We start from the raw sequence: 24,705 nt of genomic DNA, 5'->3' as shown, positions 1-24,705 counted from the left end.
TGCTCGAAATGTACTCCTTTTTTTAGTTTTACAGAAACCTCCATTGCCATAATAAATGGACCTTAAAATTACAATTTCAATTGTATAAACCTGTCAAGAATTTCATTAGTTCAGTCTCATAATAGACTTCATGGCTCTGTTCCCATTTAATGCAAATGGCTATTACCAGTCTCGGGCACAGGGAGTCGATTAGGATTGAATAACTGGCTAATAACCAGCCGGTGTAAGATAGCACAGGGTACATGTGCAGGGCTACTTTTGGGAAGGTGGGGGCTAAAAGGAGAGAGAGAGACAGAGAGAGAGAGGGGGTGAGATAGAGAGGGAGAGACAGTGAGAGGGAGAGACAGAGAGTGAGAGAGAGGGAGAGACAGAGAGTGAGAGAGAGTGAGTGAGAGAGTGTGTGAGAGAGAGAGTGAGAGAGAGAGAGTGAGTGAGAGAGAGTGTGAGAGAGAAAGTGTGTGAGAGAGAGAGAGAGAGACTCTCAGCGGAAGGGGGGTATTTTGAAGAACTTTGTTGTAGCCTGGAAGACATTTATGTTACCCAGCACACATTCAGACAAGATACATAAGACAAGTGTCCCACAGGGAGATTTTGTCAGCGGCGGTTTCTCTTAAGGAACGTAAGAGCATCACCCCACTGCCCCCTCTCAGCTGCAACATGCTGTCATGTTTATTTTCCCTATTTTTTCTAAAACAATACCTCAACCCCGGCGGTGCTGTTTGGGCAGGGCATTGGGCGTAACTAGCCTATCTGATTGGTAGGCTGCAGTTTTGGGAAGTGCGCATATCGGGTTGGACAGGTCTCTTACTGGGTCCATCACGGCATGCGCACTTCAGTTCCTTAGACCTGCGCTGAGTTATGCAGCCAGGGGGAAGGCAGCGCTGCCACTGAGTCTCCCTCAGAGTACTAACTTCACCTGCTCCAACCAATCCTTGTGTGGCTCTCATGCTGTTTACTACTTTAAACAGCATTGTAGCAACGCAAAGATTGGCTGTGATCACGAGCTTCAGTGACTGTCCTCGTGGTCCCACATTCAAATGCAGTGCATGCGGGGTAAGGGACATTAAAGAATACCATGGCCAATCATTGTGGGGCTTTATTTGAAGCCACACAGTGATTGGTCATATTTTTGTCCTTTGCCCATGAGGACAGACTCTCCCCCTCGCACCATGGGACGTAGCGTAGAGACAAGTTTAGTTTAGTCATTCCAGGCTGAGGCAGATAAAGAAAATGTGGAGATAGACTCATTAGCGTTTAAAACACGGCCCCAGCCACCAGTGTGTGTCCAGGACTGTCCTCCACGTAGGGAACGTCCAGTGCATTTGTCTGCTGCAAGGGTTTTTTTTATTTGCATTATAATTTGTGCATTATCGTTTTGATGTTTTGTATTTTCTTTTGCTGTGATGAGCTTAGATCTCCTAATCAGCATAGTGCTCACCGTGCCAGTGCACATTTAAAAAAAAAGCGAAATCAATATTGCAGTTTACATAAGTCCAGTTTTTGGCCAGCCGACCTTGGTCAGGCATGTATGAGCAAGGGACCAGCACTGTCACGGGCAGGGGCCTTCCCACCGGCCTTCAATCCCCATAGTTCAATCTACATTCGGAATTTACTTTTTATTTAAAATGTTTAGTTTGAGAACAAGAAATCAGTAAGCATGAGCCAAAAAGTCAGGCAAATGACAGCCTCGCTTCTGGACAGAGTCAGGCAGATGACAGCCTCGCTTCTGGACAGAGTCAGGCAGATGACAGCCTCGCTTCTGGACAGAGTCAGGCAGATGACAGCCTCACTTCTGAAGGGCAGATGGGTTCACCGAAGAATTAAGTGCAAGTCTGGCCCACTTCTGATGAGCAGATGCCAGGGTGAGGTTGGCTTCAAAAGACTGATTGGGGAAGGAGGAAGGGCAAAGGGCATGTTTGCTCCTGAAGTGCTGGAGGGACAGGGGCAGAGTCAGGTAAAATCCAAGCTTCCTCCATCTCTTAGCAAATACATCTCCTGGAGCATCAATGTGTCACGAGATCCTTACGAATACAACACAGCAAGCTTCCTTGAGAGACTCCATCACTCTTTTGGAGAAGAAGTTTGCATAGTTGGATGTGGAGACACATGAGGGTAAGCGTTTACGTTTCGTGCCTAATGCCGAAAGGTGTTTGTTCCTTTCTGCCCTACCACTTTTACATGGTGAGCAAAATAACAATGGATTTAACCCAGATCTCATGATTGGGGGTGAGTGAAAAGTTTCAGCATTCCTTCCATCATCTTGTTGTGTTTGCTATGTTCGCCTCTAGTGGCCATGGGTATGCTCAGACATGGGTCCTGTGTCCCTACGCCACCGGATTCAAGTTAGCCTGGATGATGAGGAGTGATACCCCGAAACTGGTCCCAGGATGCTTGTTTTCCGGTACAGGGAGGACCTGGCCTGGCAGTTTGGGCTGGACTGTTTCCATGCGGAGCAGGGTCATGACTGATTTTCATATGGCTGAGTCCAAACTGGAACTGGGTGGCGAGCAAAAAAAACAATGATTTTAGGCCTGGATCTATGACTGGGGTGAATGTTTGACAATATTCAGCATGCCATCCATCATCTTTTTGTGTTGCAACGATAACCAAGCTAACCATAATTTCGCTTTTTTCTTTTAATTGAAATAATATATGTTCATGCTCTCTACCAACCATGGTGTTCAGACAAATAAAATCAAAGCAAATGCAAACTTCACACAATTGGTTCACAGACTGATTTGAAAAACAATTTAGCTTTTTGTGTCTGTGGAACGCCTCTTGTAAGGTGTAACAGGCTACAGGCAGATGTTGTCATTTTAGTCTTCAGCACCACGGATAGTTCCTAGTGCTGATCCCTAAACCTGAGGTAACAGAAGGAACACGAGCAGCTTGGTAGGAGGAGCATTGTGACAATAACCCTTCAGTAATCATGTTTGAGCAGCTCTAAAATTTTATATTCCAGATTAATGTCCAAATGTAATAAGCTAAAGTCAAATAAAGCAGCATTGAAGTTTGGAAAACAGTAAAAAAATGATTGGCTCCGACTAGCTTAGATCAAAACATTTTAGCACCCTGGGTTACTAGGGTATCTTGGATCTTGTGGTACGTGTAAGGAGTCTCTTTTGGCGTCCAGGGTCAATACGGGATCGATATCTTGCTTTCTACCAGTTGTGGCTGAAAAATCCCGGAATCCCTTGGGTTATCAGTTAAGTCTACCATTAGGGAAAGCTCCCCAGAAGTACAGATAGAAATATGTTTTACACTACTGGCCGCAGTTAAAAACAGCTGGATTGGCTATATATCCCATCAGGCGTTTCTCAGTGAGGCTGGACCCACGAGAAGCTGGTTTTTGAAGACTGCAGGCAGCTGCCTCTGTCTTCCGCTAGCTGGATTTATTGGAACAGGTAGATAAAGAGAGACCGAGAAGGAAAGAAAAAGATTTGAAAGAAAGAGATAGGTAAGAAAGTGATAGGAAGGGAGAAGGAGTTGGTCTGAATATTTTTGCCAGGGTTGTTTTGGGTTCCCAGTCAAGCCCTGGTTAAACATCTCAATCTAATTCTCTTCTAGGGGAACCCGCCTATCCCTCTGTCAGGTTTAAGTGCTCCATAAGCCCAAGTATCGTTTTAGCTGCTGTACAATAGTCTCAAGCCATATGGAACCAACAGACTTAGGTTCCTAAGCACCGTATCATAGTGGTCAAAGCGGTTAGGACTGGGTCCGACCTCAAACAAGGAATATATCATTCTGGACCATGTGAGCAAGAAGTCAGGAATAATCAATTGATCCTGGTGTATATCCTGGATCACAGCACAGTCTGACAGAATTAGGAAGATGTAAGTGAAGCTTGGAGCACTCTTCCACAACCAATGTGCAAGGCTGGTGTGGGTACCCCTGCTCAGCATAATGCCAGAGAGCGGACCAAGACTGCGGAAGTAATATAACAAATGGTCCTGCTTTAATAAGTTATCAGCCACTGACAAAATTAGTCAATGGTGGAGCACACGTGCCTTCTAAGCAGGCAGAGTCAACACTCGGTCACATCCTCATCCTCATTTTCACCAATTGCCATCAAGAGGAACCTCGCCTCTGTATTTGGTGAGGGCGGTCACAGGAGGACTTCTGGTAGGCCTCTGTGGTGTGCTCACTGTCTCCTTTGCTGAGTGGGGTGCTTTGTGTGCTGTAAGGCAGCACACCTCAGCAACAGACTTGGTCCTAGAATTTGGGATATGCACAATATGCAACTACGTTTACTAAGGAACTACTTCAGATCCCACCACGTCTAGTTGGCAGGAGTCTTCAATTTCCCTCAAGCGAGGCTCCAGTTATATGATCAGTTTCAGACTAAAAGCCATTACTAACCTGATGAGCTGGACTGGCTTAGGTCTCAGCATGCACCATTCACTGGTTAGGGTATGTACACGGGCAGTCTACCGCTCTGAACTTTCTAGAATGGTTGAGACGGAGTAATCAGTAAACAATAGCCTAGCCAGGCATTCAGGATTTTTACAAAGGGATGCCTGGATAAGTGATTATGTGCATTCCTTCAGAGATGGGAGAGAAGAAAGAAGCTCCAGGAAAGATGAACGGAGATTGCCACATTATTGTGTTGGCAGCAGTGTCAACCTTTTTTTGTAATTTTGGGGACATGTTCTAGGCAAAGTTTGGTGGGCACCCATTTTGGAACAACTTTTAATTTTTCTGCCTATTTTCTGCTAGTTTAAGCCTGCATGACAATCAGGAACCGACATTGCAGGAAAAGACTCCCCATCATTTTGAATTGCTAACCTCAGAAAAGATTCTATGGATAGACCACCATCTAGGAAAGGGGAGATTGAAAGTCTTAGCCACTCTCCTCTCCTGAAACTCATGGCATTTATTTGGCACCAAGACTAAGTTAGACTTCCTTTGCCCAGTACTGAATTCTGAAATCCTGCCACCGCTTTTAATGCCTGTAATAATCTCTACAACTCACAGATCACCTGTCCACCAGCCTGTCAAGGCTGCAAGGATGCTTAACCATTTGCTGAGCTCAGCATCCAGCAACATGCTGCCTATGAGCGCGAGGAGCATTTCTTACTTTTCCTGGATGAGAATAAACTCTGGTAAGCTAATTGGCACAGTCCTTAACACTTGAACAGTTCTCGTCAAGGATGTAAACTCTATTTGCCTAGCCAATGCTTGTTTTTCCTTTGCTTTCTGGATAGAGGTGTCTCTTCTATTGACCACAAGTATCCTTCGGGCGAATACCGTCTTCGAGTTTAGGCTACCGGTATTGCAAGGAGATGTAGACATTATTAAGGAGTCTTGTGTCATCAAGACAGACTTATGGGGATGTAGTAAGACTGGGCCCCGAGTCATGTGGGTGGATTCCCAAAGCAAGATATTGTGCAGGAGTGGAAGCTCTCTGTCAGTCCGCATAGATGAAGCACATGATACAAACAGTCACATGGCGCGAAGAGAGCAGTGTTTGAAGTCGGTTTCCATGTCTGGCTGTATTACACACGCAATGCAAGTAGTCTGGAGTTTGCAGCTCTGTCTATGTGTTCAAAGGTGTTAAACAGAACACAAATAGTGCAGTATTTATAATCTGCACGTGAGCCTGCACTGGAGGAGCTTGGGAACCAACAGAACATACCTACCCTCTGTATGTATCTGCTAACAATATGCATCTGATACAGAATCTGGAGTGGCAAAACATGGGTCTGGCTACGCGAAGGAAGATACAAATAGTGTATTGTATTGTTTTGTAATTGCTTTTATATATCACTTAGCGCCCCCGACGAGGCTTCGAAGCATTTTTTCGGCGAGTAGCACGCTACTCCAGAACCCATAAAGGATTAGTGTTGAATTAGTATAGTGAAATATGAAAGTAATTTGAGTGGTGGATATGTTAGTCAGTTATTTGGATTGAGAAGGATAGTGGAGGGATAGAAGAGGGGAAAAGGTTTGCATTTATATAGCGCTTGCTACCCCTGATGGGGTGTTGAAGCGCTTTTTTGTCGAGTAACACATTTCTCTGGAACCCATAAAGGATTACTGGTGAATTAGTATAGTGAAATATGAAAGTAATTTGAGTGGAGGATAACTTAGTCAGTTACTTGGATTGAGAAGGATAGTGAAGGCGGATAGTGCACACAGTCAGCATGTATATGAATAATTACACACCATAGGGCAAAGAGTGCAGGATCAGCCTGGGTCTGGCTTCACCAAGCCCATGATGCAAATAGTCCAAGGTTTACATTCTGACGTGCCTGGGTGTACTAGGCCCATGATGCAATTCGTGCAATGTTTACTGCTTGCGTTTCTGGCTGCACTACGTCCACAATTGATTGGTTTAATTACAAAACGTAAAAATATAAGGCCAGACCTATTGGCCTTCTCTGTGCTTGTCCTCAAATGCTGCAGGATTTACAAACCGCAAGCATTGAAGTGCTGTCCTTTTGGGAGCAGAGATATTTATTTATGGCTGTTCTTCGAGCCAAGCAGCCCTGTACTTAACGACTAAATGTAATGCACACAAAAAGCAAAGTTGGCTGCGGTCTTCCTCTATGGATAGCTCTGAAGGTCAGACAGAGAGAGCTCTGCGGTAAAGAGAGGAAAGCAGAGCTGTGCTGCAGTGCTGGGTCCAGACTTCCCCAGCACTTGCACATGACAGATGCAGCGCTGAAGAATGGACACCAAGGGGTGACCTTCGCCCTGGAAAGGGAAGCTAGCAAAGGGGCTTATTCTGTCCAATGCGACAAAATGTCCAGTTTCACAGGAGGGCTTGGGCAATGCCCGTGTGCAAATGGAGAGGTACACGCAGGTGACTTACCATGGTATAAAAGACTGGTAATAACTTACCTGGATTTTAGTGTACATTTCCAGAATACATTTCTAAAAAGGATTAATGGCAGAGTACAGATCTACCAGTGCACATTTTTTTTCAGTGATGATAGAGCCGGTCAATGATCAAGCAAGAATGGAACCTGTTTGTGGGTTCCTTCATACTAACAAGACAACTTTAGTGATAAAGCATTGAAGAAGATTAAGACTCCTGGAAATCCTAGATGTCATGGTGAGGCCAAACTTAAAGCACATCCTAGCCAAGACTATAGAACAAGTGACCACTCTATCAGGTTTGTTAGGGGAGGCCAGGCAAAAGATGGAGTACGGAGTGCAGGTTCATCAACTATTATGCTTATATATGACGAGACCACGACTGACTTAACTCAACACTTACAGACAACAAGCGTTAATCAGGGTCATGGAGTCGAAGGGTTTAGGAGCTCTGAAAAAGCATGCCTGCATAACAACCCAGGGCGGCTCCTCTATGTGGGCGGAGGAGGGTCGGCCCACTGCTTTCTCGCAGTGCGAGAAGCAGAACCATAAAATGTTATTATAAATACCATTTTATGTTTCTGCTTCTCACACTGCCAGAAAGCAGAGGATTTGGTTGAGGGCGGGTGAGCGGTCCTGCTCCAGGGCAGGTGAGGAGTGGCTTGCCCACTGTTGTGGGCGCGGACTGTTTGCTCTTTTCTCCGTGTAGGCTGCATGCAGCCTACTTGGAGAAAATGGCCTCCCCATAGACGCCTGTACGGTCAGTGTCCCAGCCAATCACAACGATGCCATTGCAGCATTGTGATTTTGCTTAGGGGAGGGGAGGAAGGCTGCCTGCTTCCAGTATGGAGGAGTGGACGCGGACGACAAGGGACCAGACCGGGCTGCAAAGGTAAGGTACATTTTATTAATATATTTAAAATTACCACCCTGCACGACTCTCTCCCCGCGCGCATCCCTAAATCCCCCACCTGCGAGTCAGCCATCCACGACTGCTAACAACTGAGGAAGTTGCGTGGTACTGAGTTAAGACAAAGTTACGCTCATTAGGAGAATGCCCGTAGTTCAGAGAACTTGTATGCGTTGGTTGGTCATCAAGCAGAAGCCATAAGAAAGAATGGTCGAAATGAAAAAGTGGATAATCTCTGACAAAGATGGAGAAGCTATAGCGCAGATAGAGAGGAAAAGAACCACTAAAGTAACAAGAGGGAAGAGCAAGACCACTATGGGTCAGGAGAATGAAGGAGGCATTAAAGAAGGGAGTTCTTTTGACCAAGGGATGGGTATTATTTTCTTAGTACACCTCAAGCCCAGCTGTGCCGCCTTAGCACCACTTAAATAGGCCAAGAATTGATATATATGCTCAGCAAAGGTCTCCATTTTCTATACAGCCAACAAGGTCTGTCTTGTTTTAACCCTTCCCAGTTTAGTACCACTAGGACCCTTTGTAGCCAAATGGAGCACCAGACGTTTACACACCCAAGATGGCTGCTATGTGCCTCTAGTTCTTCAAAGTTCCATACTAATATAAATGCCATGTAACAGCCATCGTCATGTGCTGCCCTCATCCTCTTTCTCACATTTCAACTGAGTCAATTGCAAATGTGGATAAATGGGTGGTCTTCAAGACCTGCGTAGAATTTGGGGGGAAAGGTGCCAACGGCAGCCCCCTGTAAGGATCATGGGGTCATGTAAGGCAGAAAAATAAATTTGAAGAAACGCTCCATAGGTGAAAAGAAAGTAACTGACTGTTGTTTGACATATGTGATAAAGTACTTCAAACAGTAGATAAGTAGGATATCGGAAGTCGCAGAGGATTTCTGTGACAGGTATGGATCACATTGCCCCTTTTCTTGACCACTTCAGAAACATACCTGATGTCCAACCCACTCCAAATCAAAACATACTAGCACACCACATCATGATGGGTGAGTGAGCGGGAGGGATCTGTGATGACAGTAGCTGTTTCGTGGGCTTGTCTTGAACATTAATATTCTGAATATTATAATGCACTGTATTATTTCAAGACTGTACTGAACTCATACCTGCATTGCAGGTCAGCACAAGCTAGCCTGCACGGAGGGTTCTGTCCGAAGGTTTTATTTAAGGTAAAGGTAGTCACTCATACTGTCACCAGGCAGGTCGCTCCCCTCACCGCCACGCAGCCCCCTGTGTGACCTGTGATCCGCTGCCACTGCTGCCCGTGTTAGCCCACCTGCATCACTGCTGAGTACTATTCTGTTATTGTTTTTGCATCTGTGTCCATTTTGCCTTCTGTACACCTGTGTCCGTTTTTTACCCATGTGCCCCCTTTCTTTTTTGTTCCCTCGCCTTCCGTGTCCCCCGCCGTTTTCCCGCCGCTGTGTACCTGCGGCCCCGCCCCCTTGTCTCCCATTGGCTGCCCCGCTCCCACCTCCCAGCTGCTCCTCCGTCCCTCTGCCCCTCATGTGGAGGCCGCGCAGCGGCCGCGGCGCTGGCGCGCCGAAGGCGTGCCATGGGCAAGCCCGTCTGCGCCCGTCCGCGCCTAGCGCCAGAACCCCTGGTCCCAGCCGTTGCCAGGAACCCTGACTAAGATACAACACCGCCGTCCTCAACGCACTCAACACCGGACGACCACCCGCCTGCTATCAAGCCACCCCGAAGTGCACCCACGGACCCTTCACCTGCCTAGCCTGCAAATTCACCTGCCTCCGAACATGCACACCGCCCGCCGGACCTAAAATCAACAACAACCACCTCAAGTGCATCCTCCTCAACACTTGCTCCGTCCACAAGCACGCCGTCGAACTCTGTGACCTCCTCAACACAACAGCACCGGACGTCGCCTTCCTCACGGAAACCTGGATGAACGCCTCCTCTGCCCCCACATCGCCAGAGCCATCCCGGACGGCTACAAGATCACCCAGAAAGACCGCGTCAACCAAACCGGAGGAAGAATCGCCATCATCTACAGGAACAACATCAGCATCACGACCAATGCTGCAGACACACTCTCCGCCGCCGAACACCTACACTTCCAGATCCACACCGACCCCAAAACCACACTCAGAGGAACCCTCATCTACAGACCCCCGGGCCCGCGCACACAATTCAGTGAAACCATCGCCGACTTCGTCAGCCCGCACGCACTAACCTCACCAGAATACATCCTCCTAGGGGACCTGAACTTCCACCTGGAGAACAACAACGACAACACCACCACCACCCTGCTCGACAACCTCGCCAACCTCGGACTCAAGCAACTGGTGAACACCCCCACCCACTACGCCGGCCACACGCTGGACCCCATCTTCTCTGCCAGCAACAACGTCTCCTTCAGCCACTCCACAGGACTACACTGGACCGACCACAGCTGCATCCACTTCCCCTTCACGAAGACTACATCCCACCACCGCATGCCACAGATCCCCCGCAGATGCTGGAGCAAAGTCACCACAGACCAGCTAACCACATCACTGAGCCAGAACCCACCAGCCGACACCTCTGACACCAACGACGCAGCCCAAAATCTCGCACAGTGGATCACCAACTGCACCGACAACCTTGCTCCACTGAAGAACCCCCCAGGCAAGACCAGCAACAGGAAAACCACATGGTTCACCGACGCCCTCAAAGACTCAAAGAAATCCTGCCGTACTCTCGAAAAAACCTGGTGCCACGAACGGACGAAAGAAAACATGACAGCCCTCAAGAACGTCACTCGCGAACACCACCAGCTGATACGCACCACCAAAAGGACATCGTTCAAAGAGCGGCTGGACAACAACACCCACAACAGCAAGGAACTCTTCAACATCGTAAAAGAGCTCTCCAACCCCAGCAACAACGACATCACACCGTCGCAAGAGCTCTGCAACTCCCTCGCCACATTCTTCTACCGCAAGATCGCAGATATACATGACAGCTTTGATGCCCAGACTCCGCCTCCAGTCACCAAACCAACGACCCCCACCACCACCCTCAGCGCCTGGACCCCCATCAGCACAGAAGACACCACCCACGTCATGAACACCATCCACTCTGGCTCTCCCTCTGACCCATGCCCCCATCACATCTACAACAAAGCCGACACCATCATCGCACCCCACCTCCGGAACGTCATAAACAACTCCTTCGCGTCAGCCACCTTCCCAGAGAGCTAGAAGCACGCAGAGATCAACGCCCTTCTGAAAAAACCCACAACCGATCCTAAAGACCTCAAGAACTTCCGCCCCATCTCTCTTCTTCCCTTCCTGGCAAAAGTCATCGAGAAGACGTCAATAAACAGCTGACTGTATTCCTCGAGGCAAACTACTCGCTCGACCCATCCCAGTCCGGATTTCGAGCCAACCACAGAACCGAGACCGCCCTCATCGCAGCCACTGACGACATCAGGACCCTGATAGACAACGGGAAGACAACCGCCCTCATCCTCCTAGACCTCTCAGCTGCCTTTGATACCGTCTGCCACCGCAACCCTAATAACCCGCCTCTACAACACTGGGATCCAAGGAAAAGCCCTGGACTGGATCACCTCGTTCCTCTCCAACAGAACCCAGAGAGTCCGCCTCCCGCCGTTCCGCTCCGCGGCCACCAAGATCATCTGCGGCATACCCCAAGGCTCCTCGCTCAGCCCAACCCTCTTCAATATCTACATGAGCCCCCTTGCCGCCATCGCAAGCAAACACAACCTCAACATCATCTCCTATGCCGACGACACCCAGCTGATACTCTCCCTCACCAAAGACCCAGCCACCGCCAAAACTAACCTCCAGGAAGGAATGAAAGACGTCGCAGAATGGATGAAGCTCAGTCGGCTGAAACTGAACTCAGACAAGACGGAGGTCCTCATCCTCGGACAAACCCCATCTGCATGGGACGACTCCTGGTGGCCCACAGCGCTGGGCACCGCACCGACACCCGCGGACCACGCACGCAACCTGGGATTCATCCTGGACTCCTCCCTCACGATGACCAAACAAGTCAATGCCATCTCATCCTCATGCTTCAACACCCTGCGCCTGCCCCGAAAGATCTTCCGGTGGATCCCCACCGAAACCAGAAAGCTGGTCACCCAGGCCCTCGTCACCAGCCGACTGGACTAAGGGAACACCCTTTACGCAGGAACCACAGCCAAACTTCAGAAACGTCTTCAGCGCATACAGAACGCCTCCGCACGACTCATCCTCGACATCCCTCACCACAGCCACATATCTGCCCACTTGAGAAACCTGCACTGGCTCCCCGTCAGCAAGAGGATCACGTTCAGGCTCCTCACCCACGCACACAAATCACTCCACGACATGGGCCCCGAATACCTCAACAACCGCCTCTCGTTCTACACTCCTACCCGCCAGCTCCGCTCCGCCAGCCTCGCCCTCGCCACCATCCCACAGATTCGCAGAACCACCACGGTAGGAAGATCATTATCCTACCTGGCCGCCAAGACATGGAACTCCCTCCCCGCACACCTACGACTGACCCAGGACCATCTCACCTTCAGGAAACACCTCAAGACCTGGCTATTCGAGCAGTAGCGGCCCCCCTCCCTTCAGCGCCTTGAGACGCTCGCGGGTGAGTAGCGCGCTTTATAAATGTATTGATTGATTGATTGAGTACTCTAAGTCATAGGCAAGGCACTACTTGGAGTTCTCATGAGGGTCTTTGTTTTTCAGAGGAGTTGTAAAGCGCGAGTATAGGTTTCGGCCAGAGATGCATGAGAGGTAAGAGCTCAGTACAGTTTTTCTCTCTACCTTTCTCCTCTCTTCTTCTGTGTCTCACATTCACACAAAGGCACCCTTTCTCATCCCCTCACATTCCCTGACTCAATCTTTCTCACACTGTATCAAACTCTCCTACTCTTCCCAAGATATTTTGCTATCTCATTTTCAGTACTTGTGAACACGCTCTCCGTTTTTACACCCACGTAGCTTAAACCCTGTGCAATACGTTCATGACCGGCACCCCGGAAGGACATTCCATAGGCAGGCGTCTGAATGACTTATGCAAAGATATAGCCCCGACCAGGAAAAGTGGCAGAGCTTGGCGCTGAAAGTTTCAAAATGTACTTTCTAATGGAAGCCATTATATACACTGTGGGCGGTCCTCTTGCAGACAATCAAGCCAAATAAATCTGTTGTTCACTCGCTGCCCCCCCCCCCCAAAAAAAAAGATCCACACTGGTCCAACCTGGATTTCTTGATTTCTAGCTGCCAGGGCACGAACCACAGTGCAGCACTGACTCCACAGTCACCTAGGTGGGAGATACTGACTACTCACACAGGTGACAGTGAGATCTTTTTACATAGCCTCCTCGATCTCACAGCATCACTTGACACAGTGGACCATCAAGCCCTCTCCACATTCATCGGCTTTGACAACAAAATCCTACTGTGATTTATCGCTTACCCGTACAACAGATATCAAAATTTTCAGATGAATTCCAAAATGCATGAATGATTCCCCCTGACCTGCCTCATTCTCCAAGGTTACATCCTGGCTCTGGTCATCTTCAAACGTACATGGAATCACTTAGAGTACCTCTGACCAGCAAGGAAATTATTTTATATCAATAAGCAGACAACACTCAGATCAATTTGAAGGACTCTTTCAACAAGGATACCAGCCACTCAAAACAATACCTTTCAAGTGGATGTTGAAGGAATAATTGGACCAAGGACATCGACTACCGGAAACACTGCCGCTCCAGTGGATGCAGAAGGAGTACTTGAAGCTCAAGCCCGTGAATACAAAGTTTTTTAACTCGCCAACGGCACCAGATAAGTAAAAGTTCAAACAGCTGTAGTGGAAAGATTTTCAGCAGCCATGACAAACTTATGTTTCATTCTTTGGTGAACCCACTTCCCAGCGGCAGGGCCACATTTGAGGCATTTTGATACAGTCTGACTCCCAAGAAACTCCAACCACTGTCCGGCACAGCCATATCCCTCAGATTTCACATTAACAATGTTCTTGCCTTCAAATCCACTGTTACAAAGACAAGGGCAGCCTGACACCCACTCTCCCTACTTCACATAGTCAAGATATCCATCCCTAGGCCCGAATTCTGAAAAACCATTAGCATATTGGTTCTACCCTGATGGGGACAGCATCCTTCCTCATATTTTGCCTTCCCTTGAAGTGCACCCTACATGACCCAAAGAAAGCCATTTGCTTCCCTTACCCATACACATCACCAAAGTGTGCTGCAACGCACTTAAAACTTTGCCCTCAAGATGCCACCTCACATGTAAGCTCTGCGGTGGTCTTTACAACATATGAGGCAGTGACATCACTAGGCTCACTACCAGGAGGTGCACAAAGGAGAAGAACAGAAGACAAACCGTCTTCTACTCCACACAAAGGATTCAGCACTGTGTCCCAGCCCATATTCCACAGGTGCTCTCCCGCCAGGTACAGCACGTTAAAGTAAAGCAGCATCCCTAAATGCAAGGCAGAATGAAAAGTCTTCTGCTGAGCCTGGTTTCTGAGGTTGATAGAGGGTTGCATGGGTCAGATTGAGGGGTTGGAATGAAAGCATATCTCATGGGCACAAAGAAGGTTTATCTCAATACAATCACTCATTTTGCGGAAAAACAGTTTTGACCATGGGACAGCTATGCAATTTCTCCTCAACTTCGAACAGACTGACACAGCTTCCATTTTTACAAAAATCCTAAAATTCAACAGTATTGTGCCATTGCCACCCCATCTAATAATTAAGCTTCTCAGCTGTCACTTCCCATTATTTTCATGATTCTGCTTCACCTGTAAGAAAGTAGTAGAAGCCACTGGACAAAGGACACATATTCTGCAGGCCTTTAAATTAAAGGCCGAAATACATGCCTATTAAAATGTTACTTTCCCAGATCTCATCCTGCTGATAAAGTCTGAAGAGACCCAGGTACAAGGATCTAACAATCAACCATTCTCTCCAGGACAGCAGTGAGGCCGAACCCTGTGCTACGCGCGGTGCTGCTAGGGGTATTTGATATAATGCACAAGTGCTAATGGTGAAACTGGTGACTTTGTTGAGGTGGAAAAGCAGTATTGGGCAGACCGAGCAACAAACCAACGATTAAAATAATCCAATGTACCCATCACCGAGGGGACTTATTTGTCAGCGATTCTGCGGTGTGTAAAAAGCAGTAGAGTGAAACTCTTTAATATACTCAGTAGTTGGAACGTGGCAGAGGTGAATATGAAGGGCTTCAGTTTCACTTATGAATGAAACTGCTCACCAAGGTTCCCCACAGATGTGTAAGGAGTAGGGAGAACATTTGGACGACTGTGGGAGGATACATGGCAGCTTCAGCAGAGGTAGTATTGTGGTTGCGAGCATCTATCTTTGACAAGCACAGTAATGGTGCTCAGATTGGCTTCCAGGGCTGGCTGGCTGTGATGGAACTGGCTGTTCATGATTAATGATAGCGAGTGAAGGAGGGCATGGTTATAACTGTTGTGTCACCTTCTTAAGGGTTATATGAAAAGCTGCAGGAAGATAAGCTGTCACCATTGGAGCTGGTGTAGAGGGGGTGTCTGAGACTGCCTAAAACAGAACCACATAGCAAACCAACTGGCAGCGAAGTTGGCTTTGGAAGTTAGGGGCAGAAAAAGACAGATGACGGACAGAGAATATATGGCGGGCAAGGTAGGAAACAAACAATTATTGAGCCGTCCCCATCGTGCCTACGGAGGAAAATATCACAAGAGAACACAGTCCTTGTTGGGTATGTGGCACTGCCAGCGAGCATGGAGCTGGTCTGGGGTAGGGGCAGAGAGTACTGGGTATCATGTGACTGGGGCAAGGCAGCGGAGGATTCCCAGGGTCTTTCCATGGTTTCTCTGCCACAGCTTCCTGCTTAGGCCACTCACTGCTAACTTAGTGCTAACCAGTGCTTAATTTGTAAAACAAAATAGGTTCCAAGGCCTTCGTCAGTCGGACATTGCAGCTTGCAGCAGCCATTGCCCCGGCCAGTGCCGCCAATGACAGTACAGCACAACGTCTACAACTCCTACAACTGTACCAATTCAGTCTATTCCAAGACATCCAAAAAGAATGGCTTGGGTGGCAGGTATTACTCATTTTTAGTGTAAATTAAATTATTACAAGTACTCAAGTCGAAATTAGACAAACAGCACCAACATGTGATGGACTGCAACATGTGCTGTGTTGACAATTAAGTGCTGCTGGTGAGCACCGGAAACCACCAGCTCAATTTAAGCACTGGTGTTAACCTGGAAGAGTTGATAGAAAGGACATAGGATTTGTAGTCTGTTGGATCACTGCCTGCTCTTAAAAAGTATTTTTGTTTACATTCTCAAAGGGGGAGGGGTCCTTTGGGGACCACCTCTATTCTCATTTGGGAATGGCTACCACTGCCTTTTAGTAGTCTGTAAAAAAAAAAATGTTTTGCGGCCATTATTCTGTCTCAAAACATTAATACATACCACTGTGATTCAGTAGTTGGAAGGAACACCCTAAACACACCCCTTTCAAATACCAAATTGTTAAACCAAATTGTGATTTAGTAGCAAGTTATTGAATTGCAATTTGCCTTTTGTATATTGAAAAATGCTGTTTTTTCTGGTCACCGATGGGACGATTCTGTGATTTGGCCCATTCTGTGACCTCAAAAACGTTTTGCACACATGGCACTTAGTTCTTTGTCAATGGAATATTTTCACACTGGGCTCCGTTGGTGAAAGTGTGAAGTGGCATTTTTTGGCCCTCCCAACACCAAGCACAGACAGCCATTGCTGTTTGTAGAGGAAATATAACTAATCCCTGTAAATGGTTTCCCGGAAAACTGACTAGCTGTCTCTTAGGATTAGTTGTATCCATGGAATAAACTTGATTTAACTATGGCTTGTGGTGGCAGTCATGGTGGGGTAGGTGGGACAGGGGACTAAAAAAGCAATAAAAGTAGAGCTCCCGGGGCTATAGTAGGCAGACTGCAAGAAAATGAAGATTTAACTAGGAGGGTGCATTTCAGACACAGAGGTCTTAGGGCCGGATTAACAGTTCGGGGGATGGGTTACTCTGTCAGAAACGTGATGGATATCTCTTCCCCCTTATTGCAAGTGCCAAAGGATACACTGCACTTGTAATAAGGCAGACGGGATAGCCGTCATTTTTGTGACAGAGTAACCCATCCCCCAAACTCTGAATCTGCCTCTACGTTGTAAGGTTCATGCTGAGAGAAACTGGATGGCGCTACAGGGTATGTGTGCAGCCTTCCGCAAATCAAACTCTGTAAGCGGTGGCTCCTCCGCAATGGCGGAGGAGCATCGCCCTACTGGCTCAGAGCAAGCAGCTGAAAAATAAAACAATATCTTACTATTGTTTTATTTTTTAGCTGCGGGCTCTGAGCCAGCATGTGCAGGGAGTGGTGGGGCCGGGGCACGGGAGGCGGAGGAGGACTGCTTTGTGCACTTCTAAGTGCGCATGTGTGTTTGGCCGGCCATCTTAGGCTGGTCAAACACACATGCGCACTTAGGTTTCTCCAATCCGGCTGTATTGAACAACTGAGTTGGGAAAACAGCAAAGACTCCCTGTCCTGAGCGAAGCCCAGCCCGCCCAGGCCAATCCCCACGCTGCTCTCATGCTTGAGAGCAGCACGAGGATTGGATGGGAGGTGTGATGCTGGCCCAGGGACTCCTTGGACAGGAACTGCAGCAGAGGGGCGCAAGGCGGCCGCAGCACCAGGTAAGTGGTTTCTTTTTTTAACATTAACAACCCCCCCTCCCCCCAGCGTGCTTCCCGCCGGCTCCTTCTCCTCCCGGTATTTGTGTGTGTCGCCCGCCACTGACTCCGTAACCCGTGCATCGCCATTAAAGTCTACACACAAACCGTCAAAGCACGATGGCGTGTTTGCGCATTTAAGGCGCTTCCGATATACATTTCGGAATAAATCGGAAGATAGTAAAATTAACTTTTGCTCTTCTTTTCCGGGAATCCGACTGGTTCATGCGTAATTTCCGCGGCTCTGAGCTCACTGCGTGTGTGTTTTTTTTTCCAGACAGATGTCCCAGGCACGAACAGATATTATATGACATCAGCCCCCTTGGGAGGCAGCTTGTGACAGACAGTTCTGTCATCGGCTCTTCTTCCAGGCCTGGTACCGTTTGGCTTCGGGAATATCTCCGAAGAGTGAGAATTCTTGGAAGGGGGGCGGCAGAGTCTTTCTCCAATGGCAGCAGGTCCGGGTCTCCACGAAGCAGCTCAGAGGGACCCCGCGGTCAATAACACAGTCTCTGCTCTATTTTTCTTAATATATTATAATTATACCACAGGACATTCCATGATGTGGGTATAAGTGGGCATGAATGAATGAATGAATGAATGAATGAATGAATGAATGAATGAATGAATGAATGAGGAAGCATGCATTGTGTGTCACTTCAAGCTAAATCGTCTGTAGGCGCATTGAAGCCAAAGAAGAATTGGCGAGGCACACTTTGCCCCCGTGCAGACGTCGGTAGGGAGCATGGACCGAGATGGAGGAATGGAACTATGGACAGCAGTAGGTTTTGGGGACGTGCAGTAGTTTTTAGTAGGCAGACAGGAGGCAACGAACAGGTGCATAGAGGTTTGTTTGAGGGCTGTAAAATTTGGGGGATTTTTCATTTGGGGGTAAATTAAGGAGCGCTGAATTACACTTCGGACTACGTGTGTACAGAAAGATGGTCACGCTATAGTTATGAAAGTAAATATAGTTCAACGTATCTAGTATTGTGCAGAAGTGTTACAGTAGAGGTGGGGACACAGACCCAAAAGCAGCCCGGGCAAGTTTTGTCATACCAGCCCTCCTCACTGCATAGAGATAGAGCGAAGTGAGGCGAGAGACCCCGACTACAACATGGTAGGTTTAAGAGGTTTGTCACTCACTTATTTAAATTGGGGAAAACGGATGCATTAACAAAATGTTATTCGTTATATACTACCATTTTCGCATCTCTTTTGTCTCTCAGTACTCCTTCCTTCTGCCTTCTCATTCATTCTCTTGATCCCTCACCTCATATTCCTTTCTTATGCGCCCTCCAAGTTACTTTTGTTGTCCTTCTACCTCCCTTGTTACCACCTCAATCTTCGTTCTATCCTTTTCTCTCTGCCTGTCTCCTTTTCATTGCTCGCCACACTGTCTTTCCGCCTTCACAGAGTCATTTTGTCTCGGCCTTCGTTTTTTTCATCTTTGCTCCTTCTCCTTTCTTTGTTGCCCCTTTTTCTTGCAACCCTCCCTCTACTTTCTCCCTTCTGCTCTTCCTTATACCCCCTTCCTCACTCTACCTCCTTTCTGCCTCCCTTCTACCTGTTTCTGTTCTCTCTTCTGTTGACCCCTCCTTCACTCAGCACACAGGTGACTGGTAATGATTTGTGTGTTCGAGAGGAGTGTCTAGTCAACAATGTCTTGACTTGTGATTAGTGTGCAGAAGTTTGGGACTAATGAACACACATTGATATTGAGTTCGCTTAAATGCATACTTTGCTAATTTAGGGAGCAGACTAGATCTCATGCACAATGCAGTCAACACAAGAGTTCGCATTTACATGGCACTTTGTTTTAATAAATCATTATGAAGGGCAATATCGTCGCATGCACTCTACAAATGTTAGACTTTTCTCAATTTAGACCGTAACCCAGTCCGGGCCTGGCTTCACTAGCACCCAAGGACTGAAAGAACTGAAGCTAGGCTGCAGTGCCATCCCCAAGTCCCGCCCTCATAGGTTCTCATTGACTGAGCACTGTGCTGATTGGCAGCCAGGCCAGTCCCATACAATCAGTCTCAGGGAGCTCCATTCAGCTGCTCTGAAGCTTGTATTTCTCCTGGATTGGTTGCTGGAGTTACTGCCTCCATTTAAGGCCTTTGTCGAGAGCGTCCACCAGCAGGTGAAAATCGACCCCCTGACCTCCAGCCCACTGGGGAAATACCCAGTGACTGGTCCAGCCAGGCCGGCCCCGCCGTAACCTTTTGAGTATGTGGAAGAATGTAACGTGCAGAATACCTGTCAGGGGCAGCACACCCCTCTCTTTTGTTTTCATAAAAGAGGCAGCCGGTGTTACACTATAGACTAGGGATGAATGCACGGATGGACAGACAGTCAAACCCAAATCCAACCCTACAACTACGTTTGTAACCTAGCCCATCGACATAAGCATTACACAAGCAGAAACACACATGTGCATAGGACAGGTATACTGGTGGACATAAGGATGTTCCATGCATACTCCCATATTTGTATATTCATATTTACATCTGCATGAATGTCTGTACAATAGTAATCATAGTCAAACGTAAAACACATTCTAATACCTATGAACACATACGCATGTAATTTAGAAATGGGTCTATCCAAGCAGAAACAAGCATTACACCCAAGCACGGACTAGACATACACAGAAGAGCCATATGTACACCCAAGCATGGACTAGTCACTAGACATACACAGTACAGCCATATGTTCATCCAAGCACATTAGCACATATTCCTGTGCACATAGAGCAAAATAAAGGGACATAATGTAGGGCCCGGCAGACCCCAAGAAGCAGGTGCCCCCCAACCCTTCAAGGGCCCCCCCATTCAGCCCAAGGCCATTGAATATCTATGAGATATGAGAGACTCGGGGGGCCCTCATCACATTCTGCACAAAAGCCATATTGTTTGTTGTGGAACTCGGCAGAAAGTTAACATTGACGCCAACCACATACACCACAACAAACATACATACTTCGAGAACAAAAGCCATTCAAGGTTGATATCACGCTAAACTGTCTGACATTACATTGTAAACAATAGTAACACTGTGAATATGTCACAAGTACAGCAGAAGAAACTTCTGATGCCAAATCTGATTGTATTGTACAACATCATGGCCCAATCATCGCCTGACAGTAAGATTGTGTCCTAAATGTCATTTACAAAAAGAGTGTTCCATTGGTGTCAATAATAGAAAATCTATATCCAAAGTAAAGGATATTTAGATTACAATATATATGTAAGAGCATATTTTTGTTTTCCATATTCTGACATGCATCTATTGCTGCTGACGAGCTCAGTGTGAGACCCCAGAAACAATGTCCTACCAATTTCTTTGGCTCTGAACAGTTCCCCCGGGCTTATGAGGAACCCTACCTGCAGATGTAGTTGGTCTTGCAGGATTCCTGCAGGTTCAAGCAGTTTGGCTTCTCGCTGTCGCCGTAGGAGCAGACAGGCACGATGGTCTGCCTCCGCCGCTCGGTGCAGGCCACGTCCTTGCAGGCGCAGAAGAGCATCCCGTAGCTGTGCTTTGGGGGGACCTTGTCAAAGAACTGCCGCAGGGCCTTGTGGCACTTCCGCCGGTTGCACACTTCGTTGGACGTGCTGCTGGTGCAGGGAGTGATGTAAGCCGACCTGTGCTTCTTGCATGTGTCGTCTAGATTACAGGCTTTGGCAGCATCCAAGCAATTGTTCACCTTAGGCTCTGCAGGAAGACAAAAAAATGAGGAGGTTAAATTGTGCTGACATTGGATTTGTCCATTTGTGGCATTGTTGAATTCACAATTTTACAAATCACGTGATTCTACTGGAATGGTGGTGTAGCTCTATGGGATGGCATGCTATCTACCATGGAATGGCTTTTTAGGTATATTAAGCAGAACTGGAGGACGGATGTTTGTGCTTCTCGCCATCAGGGTCAGAAGGGGACAGAACATAGGCCAGGCATCAAAGAAAAAGTAGACCCATTAGCAAATCAGATAGCTAAAAAAATACAACCCCATTTGTAAAGACATGCAATATAGGTGTTTTAGGAACACACGCATTTGTGCTGTCTACAGGCAATGTTTTTTGGAACATCAGGAAAATCAACAGTAACAAGCATTTGCAATGCAATAGGTCTTGCATTTACGAGAGTTTCGTAAATGCGACACCTATTGCATTACAAATGCTAGTTTGTAAAAACGCCCATGTGGCGCTTTAACTTTAATATCAGCCAGGCCCCTTTCTTTAGAAGAGCCGTGTCTAAAGAAAGGGGCGTGGCCGCCATTAAAGTGAAATCGTGGTATGGGGCGCTTTTACAAAAACAAAAAAACTAATTTCTTTTTCAAGTTGACAATCAAATGCTTTCTTTGTAAAAGCGCTCATGCCGCGCTTTCACTTTAATGCCGGCACGCCCTTTTCCTTAGACTCGGTTTGTTTAAGGCAAGGAGCGCGGCCGACATTAAAGTGCAAGTGCGGCATGGGGCAAAGGCACGGCCGCCACTATCAGCGTGGCGTGCTGTGCTAGGCAAAAAAATAAAATAAAGCTGTTGCGAGAGAGCGTGTTCCACCTGCAACAGCAGGCATGCGAAAGACATTAAACTAAATAGTGCTTCGGAGGCTGTAATTAAAGCCTAACGAGCAACAAAACACATATAAAAGAGGGTGTCCTCAAGAGAGGTTACAAATGAAGACAGGAGGGACTAGCAAGCCTATTTACGAATCAGAAGCCAGCATTTACGAAGGGCATCACACAAGCCAATAAAAAATATGGGAGGAGAGCGGGCGGGGCTTTAAGTGCATGCTCCAATACAGCATGTCTCACAAAGCAAAGCAGGCGCTGCCCAGGCTCGACCTAAAAAACTTCTCACTAGACAATAAAACAGGCACACAAACCCACAATCAGTCCTTTCAGACCAACCCTACAAGCACTGCCAGATTGCCCTCTAAGTCAGTCCAACCCTGCTTGCCTTGAACTAGGCTCAGGGTGGATTCATGTCTATTTAACCTTCCTATTTACACTGGGACCCCTGACAAGTGGCAATTGAATGAGATATTTGGCTGAGTGGACATTAGCATTTAGCGGGGGGGGGGGGGGGGGCGGAGGGGGGCACCAGTATGCACATGCTGAATGACCTTTAGAAGACCTTGAGTTTTGACGCCCATCGCTCTGTTTCAGACTCAGTAAACAGGCTGCTTACCTGGGCTGACTTTCCGTTTGAGAACCCGGCGCTTCCCCGGCTGTCAGCGCCAAGAGAAGCAGCGCTATTAATACTGTACTCTGGTGACAGGGTGATGCCCTCACATACCAGCCCACAGTTCACAGCACTAATTGGGTCTTGTTAGAGGAACTGTGAATCCATATCCCAGCTCCAAATGTTTCACTGGCCCAGCTGCTCAGCGACAACTAGTCTGTGGCTCTGCGCGGCATGACAGACAGCATGTCATGTCGACACTCGGAGGCAGAGTTACAGAAGCCTTGGAAGAGCCGGGGAGGTAGCTTGGTGGGTAATGCACCTACTACTGAGATCTGCCTGGAGTCAGAAAGAATTGCAGTGTCTACAGAAACCAAAACAAGAAACATCAAAATGCCTTTGGCACCGCTAGTGATTTTTTAACACAACCCAGTGTCTGACACTGCCCCCCCCGCCATCCTTTATCCCCATTAACCCCTGACCCCATACCAGACCCAAGTTTGCATCTCATTGGCCGATCCTGGCTTCCAGAATGTTAGCAATAGAAGACTGCCGTGGAAACATATGTATTATCTTACACTCAGCAGTACAATGTTTATTTGGCCTGTGATCTTCTGACCTTATAATTATGCAATCTGTGCAGACTCATTACTGCTGATTACTGAGTAATTGTGCATGGCTTGTGCCTGCAAGGCAGCCTGTTAACTGCAGGACCAGTCTGCCCATCGTGACACAGACCAGCAACCTAAGCACACGGTAGCGGCACCGCATCAGTGCTGCATACCCGGGCCCAGTGGCGTCACTAGGGTTGGTGTCACCCGGTGCGGGTAACTCATGGTGTCACCCCCTCACGACTTACCGCATGGACCTCCTCCGCCCGAGTCCGCCAGTGGACACAGTTGGCAAATAACGGGACCATACAGAATCCTTAGTAACGTTTGTAAATGTAGGTCATATATTTACACAATGTGCCTGTTAACAACAGTGTGATAATGACTCATTAATCAGGTTGTACAGTGGGCTACCTGCTAGTCAACAGTTTATTGGAATTTATAATATCATAGGTATGGTACTTTGTACTGGTGTGGTGTTCCCACTATCCAGCAACACGATATATCAGTGGTCGAAGTGGGGGGAAAAAAGTAGGGGAACTGTGGGCGGAGAATCAGAGGGCGGGAATAACCCAAGGATTGGATCAGTGGGCGGAGGCAGAGGTGTGGCCAGAATGCGCAAACATCCCAATTTTTTGTATTTGTTTGGTTTCACTGCCCAGTTTTATCAACCAATGGATACACATGATTATTTAAGGTTATAATGAGTTATTGACAGTAAAATGCATTCACAAAGTGGGATATACTTCTAATCACAGAATGTCCCCAAATACGATAAAATGTGGAAGCACAAGCCATTTGTCTCTGACTCCGAGCCATGGAGTTTCTGTCATCAGCACTTCTCCCTTTTCCAAAACAGCAGTTCAAACATGAATGGCTAAAAATTCTAGTTTGCAAATGCTTTCTAAATAATAATGGCTCTGCCATATTTGCCTCATAATGCAAGATCTGCAGCATGATCTGACCATTTCAACTAATAAATTGTTTGTAGCTCAAGCGTATCAAAAGTTAATAAAAAATGTGTTGCAGCGGAGTAGATGACAGTTAATAGCTCACTGTTCTATGTTAGGATTTTAACTTATAAACTGCAAATAACAAAAGGATCTCTCTGACAAAAGCAGTAGCCCACTGGCCTATTTACATTATGTGCACTTTGTGATCTGCATGGTACATGTTCTTTGCAGCAGGTACATTAACCTTCTGAGCTACCTTTCCACGAGTCAAATTTTCCATTAGACAAAATTCCGATCTCTCTCTAGGAAGAACATTAATCACTAGAGTCATCATGACATTTTTATTGTTACCGAAAATTGCTGGAGGCCAGGAAGGAGGCAGCAAGCGCTTTTAAAACCATAATAGACTTG

The 24,705-nt window shown here is 47.3% G+C and overlaps 1 protein-coding gene across 2 annotated transcripts in view; it reads right to left on the bottom strand.

Moving 5' to 3' along the window:
* GFRA1 (GDNF family receptor alpha 1) overlaps positions 1–24,705 on the bottom strand; it is a 458,805-nt gene that overhangs the window by 112,010 nt on the left and 322,090 nt on the right. For both annotated transcript variants that reach the window (XM_085603274.1, XM_085603275.1), the window contains one exon: positions 20,932–21,259. In XM_085603274.1, the coding sequence (XP_085459400.1) occupies positions 20,932–21,259 (328 nt within the window). The remainder of the gene's footprint in view (positions 1–20,931; positions 21,260–24,705) is intronic.

This window comes from Triturus cristatus, chromosome 1_2, assembly GCF_964204655.1.
Source record: "Triturus cristatus chromosome 1_2, aTriCri1.1, whole genome shotgun sequence".
Lineage (NCBI taxonomy): Eukaryota > Metazoa > Chordata > Amphibia > Caudata > Salamandridae > Triturus > Triturus cristatus.
This window is presented reverse-complemented; position numbering and strand designations above follow the sequence as displayed.